The sequence below is a fragment of the Cebidichthys violaceus genome, unplaced genomic scaffold (assembly GCF_023349555.1).
Source record: "Cebidichthys violaceus isolate CVI_PGR_0920_01 unplaced genomic scaffold, fCebVio1.0.p SCAF_94, whole genome shotgun sequence".
NCBI lineage: Eukaryota > Metazoa > Chordata > Actinopteri > Perciformes > Stichaeidae > Cebidichthys > Cebidichthys violaceus.
Genome location: NW_027176980.1, coordinates 57327 through 61826, shown reverse-complemented (window position 1 = coordinate 61826; position 4500 = coordinate 57327). Strand labels below are relative to the sequence as shown.

The window sequence follows — 4500 nt, the reverse complement described above, 5'->3', positions numbered from 1 at the left end:
ATAATAATATGCTCTGAGTGTCGCTTGGTCTTATGGATGCATTACATGTGTGTGTCTGTATTTGAATGAGGCTCCTAATTAGTTTTCCATTGGCATTATTTTTTCGCCCCGAGGGACAATATAAAGCGTCCCCTGCACACCAAACCAATAGATTGCATTTGGTGACTATTTCAACAAACTGCCATGATACTGGGCCGCATATCAGCTCCATCACACGTAATTAGAAGTCTGTTGAAAGAATGATTGCGATGCTAACGTCATACATGGCCATGTGGTCCTTAAATTAATTCCTTCACAATCTGTTGACGCTTGACTAAAAATGGCAAGTTGTTGGCGTCTAACGCTCAAACTGTTCCTCGTGTGCTCCTCGTGCAGATCCCAGTGAGAGCATCTACAGCATGAGGCTGGTGTGGAAATCCCTGGACAAGATGAGGTGTCTGAGGAAACGCTCGACTATTCCCTTCCTCGGCTTCCTCATCACCTTCCTCCTCTTCCTGAACCTCTACATTGAAGACGGCTACGTTCTGGTTAGTACACTCGAGTCGTGGATGTTCTCAGCATTTCCCGAAATAGAATCCGAGATGAAGTAATCACTTAGTATTCCTTCTTAAAGTCCGAACAAACAAATTTCACCAAATTATGCCTTTTGAAACCGGATGTGTTTCTTGCACTTGTCCCTTTTTTTTTTATATATAATTGCTTGTTTTAAAAAGGAAACATGTTTGAATTTTTTATAACACGGACCCAAAGTCGAAATCATCGTTTATTTCTTATTCATGATGCCATCAAAACTCGGTGATCACAGTACATTATCTGTGTTTGTTATTTAAATTATTAAGAGATAGTTCGCGTCTCCGGCTCTCTGGTGCTTCTCTCACATCCATTTGCCGGGCTCTGCAAACCGCCTGTAGCGCCTTTAAGGTTCCCTTTTGTCTCCAAACGTTAGGGGTTAGCTCCGCCACGTCAAAACACATATTGTCTCAACTTCCTACAGGATGTTAGAGACAAGTTCCCCCCCCCCCCCCCCCCCCCCCCCCCCTCATTTGAATTATTCACTGTAGAAATTGAAATGCGCATGATGACTTTCCCGTCCCCTTTCTCTTGCAGTCGTTATAACAGCTTGTACATGTTTTGTTTTATTTTCCCCTCCATTGTTCCTAATGCAAAGTTGTGTTTTTCATGTTCCAGGAAGGAGATAAAAGGCAGCTCAGGGAAACATCAGTCCACCCTTCGAGCGCGGAGCGATACGTTCACACGTTCAGAGACCTGAGTAATTCCTCCGGCACCATTAATGTCACGTATCGTTATCTCGCTGGCACCCCACTGAACCGCAAGAGTAAGTTTAATGTTTGTTTAAAGAGAAATTTACATCCGCTGTTTTCATGCGCTTGGGGGGAGGGTGGGGGGAGTTACAGTAAGTCATGAGGTGGTTGTGAAGCATGAGCTGAGAATAAGAGCTAAAACTTAAAAATCTGCGACGTGGGGATTGGAAGCGCAGCGATAAAATGCAACGGCTCCATTGAGACCTTTTTCGCCTCAAAATTAATAAGCACTCCTCCTCTCGAGTACACCTCGGTTTAGTCACCAAACAGGATGTTGTACTTACAATGAGCAAGAAGCTCTGATTTAAGGTCTTAGCCATTAAATGTTTTCCAGGACTATTTACAGAAATGATTGTGAATCTGTAAAGCATTTTTGCAATTTAATTTCCTGATTGGAGAATCTATTAAAAATACAATACTAGCGTTCTCTCGACGCTACAGCTACGTCTCACAGTCCGACTCATGAGTGGGTGGGCGTCGCTGTAGTGGGTTCTGGTGGTCATGAAACATTGGGGAGATCAGCTGATCAAGACTGTGAGCAGCCCAGTGGCCGGGGAACAACGTTGGCGTTGTACGTTTCTGCAGAGCACGGATACGCTGAACGTCAAATTTTTTTGTAATTGGTCAGATCGAGTGATGTAATACAAAGAGCGAGAGCGGTACGGTCTTGAGTTTGATTTATCTTCTCCAGAACTACATTGTATGTCCATATGACAAACTTAAAATTGGTCATTTGACAGATGTCTGTTTGCATCATGCTTTTATGACATTTCTGTTCACAGAGTATCTCACCATTGGACTGTCGTCAGTCAAAAGAAAAAGAGGGAACTACCTCCTGGAGACGATCAAGTCCATCTTTGATCAGTCCAGTTACGAGGAGCTCAAAGAGATCGTGGTCGTGGTCCACCTGGCAGACTTTGACCTGGCCTGGTGTGAAAACCTGGTGCAGGAAATCACCAGGAAGTTTGCCCACCACATCATAGCCGGACGCCTCTTGGTGATCCAGGCCCCGGAGGAGTACTATCCGTCTCTGGACGGGCTGAAGAGGAACTACAACGACCCGGAGGACCGGGTCCGTTTCCGCTCCAAGCAGAACGTGGACTACGCTTTCCTCCTCAACTTCTGCACAAACCTCTCTCACTTCTACATGATGCTGGAGGACGACGTGCGCTGCTCCAGGAACTTCCTGACGGCGCTGAAGAAGGTGATCACCTCCAGGGAAGGTTCCTACTGGGTGATGCTGGAGTTCTCCAAGCTGGGCTACATCGGGAAGCTGTACCACTCCAGGGACCTGCCGCGTCTGGCTCATTTCCTCCTCATGTTCTACCAGGAGATGCCCTGCGACTGGCTCCTCATCCACTTCAGGGGTCTGCTGGCCCAGAAGGACGTGATCCGCTTCAAGCCCTCGCTGTTCCAGCACATGGGCTACTACTCCTCTTACAAAGGAGCCGAGAACAAGCTGAAGGACGACGACTTCGAGGAAGACTCCGTCGACATTCCTGACAACCCTCCGGCCAGCATGTACACCAACATCAACGTCTTCGAAAACTACGACGCCACCAAGGCCTACAGCACCGTCGACGAGTACTTCTGGGGGAAGCCTCCTTCCACGGGAGACTTCTTTGTCATAGTATTTAACAAATCGACCAAAATTAGTAAAATTAAGATCGCTACTGGTTCTGACGACCGACAGAATGACATTCTGCACCACGGAGCTCTGGAGGTCGGAGAGAAACTAGTTGGGACTAAAAAAGGGAAACAGTGTTCCTCTTACATCACACTAGGGGAGTTTAAAAATGGCAACATTGAGGCGCAAGATGTAGACCACAAAATTGCCTTTGACATTGAGTGCGTTCGCATCGTGGTAACAGCCAGTCAGAAAGAGTGGCTCATCATTAGAAGTATAAGTTTATGGACTACACAACCCCCCAGCCAATAAAGGACTGCACACAAAAGACTCTTAGTATGTCTTAGAGGCAAAGGTTTTTATTATTATTATTTAATAATGTATGTATTTCCAGGTTTATTTATTCATTTTATATGTATTTATTGATTGCCAAATCAATCTATAGTTTTTTTTTTTATACCTGCAAGTTGTAGTGGAGCATCTTCCCAGTCGTTGTGAAGGACCGTTCAGCTGACCTCAAACTATTCATGAACGTATGTTTTCTTAAATGTTCCTTTTATTTATTTATTTTCAGATCTCGATTGCTGTCCTGAACAGAGGGGCTGGGCGATATCTCAGTGTTGTGTTCTACCAATTTTTTTGTGATATTATACAGATATAATCATATTATGGTATTGTTTTACGACATTCCTTATGTACAAATCCTACGAAAAGACCAAAACCAACAATGAATCGATCCCGCTTACAAGTATTGTATCCAAAGTCCGATATATTTTAGTCCTTTTTTGCCGCAGACCTCCGTCGTTGGAGTCAGTGAGCCATTCCAATCCATTGGGCGACATTCATTACAATAAACCTGGGCTTCTGTAACTAGTGCACCATTATAACACCAATGTGTAGGAATCCTCGGGTGAAAATAGCTTTAAGATTTACGTTTCAGAAGAAGCGGCTTGGGGCTAAGATCCTCAGAGAGGGAATAACACATTTTAGGGTTTGTGTCTTTTCATGGGATTTGTTGACATTAAACATATAGAATCACACCAGCCTTATACTTAAATGGTTCCAAGCTAAATAGAACTGAAGAAGGTTTTTTGTGTTACGCCTTTAGAGAGTCTTGGCCGGTGTAGAGTGTAACCATGAACCGCGTTTCGTCGCATTATACCAGCACAGTTGCCAGCAAAAACACATTGCACGGCACGTTCCTGCAAAACAATGGATATACTTTTTTTTTTTTTTGCAATTCAGTCAGAGCAAGTGACGTAATATATCGAGCCGTTAATGAAAGTATATGTAGTGTAACGCAGAGTATAACGAGCGACAAAGATAGTTCAAAGAAACACAGGACTTTCACCCAGGAGGCCGCTGTCCGTGTCCTGTGTGGAACCGAAAAAGGTGAACTTTACGCTTGTTGTTACGTAAGAATGTCCGCCAAAGATTGTTGTTATTTTATTTACGCTAGCTAAGTTATGTTGCAGTTGCTAAGTTATGTTGTCAGGCTATTACTGCGACACATTTTTTTTTGGGGGGGGAGGGGGCGGGATTCTTAACACA

The 4500-nt window shown here is 44.3% G+C and overlaps 1 protein-coding gene across 1 annotated transcript; it reads left to right on the top strand.

The window, feature by feature from the left end:
- The first annotated feature begins 375 nt into the window (after nt 1–375).
- On the top strand, nt 376–4500 carry mgat4c (mgat4 family member C). Its single transcript, XM_068704548.1, has 3 exons — nt 376–527; nt 1189–1336; nt 2105–4500. Exons 1-3 carry the CDS (start codon nt 399–401, stop codon nt 3259–3261), a joined length of 1434 nt encoding a protein of 477 aa, XP_068560649.1. The 5' UTR covers nt 376–398; the 3' UTR covers nt 3262–4500.

Coding starts and splice junctions, on each gene's coding strand:
- mgat4c (XM_068704548.1), top strand. CDS start 399: ATGAGGCTGGTGTGGAAATCCCTGGACAAGATGAGGTGTCTGAGGAAA. Junction 528..1,188: donor TTGAAGACGGCTACGTTCTG/GTTAGTACACTC, acceptor TTCATGTTCCAG/GAAGGAGATAAAAGGCAGCT. Junction 1,337..2,104: donor CACCCCACTGAACCGCAAGA/GTAAGTTTAATG, acceptor TTCTGTTCACAG/AGTATCTCACCATTGGACTG.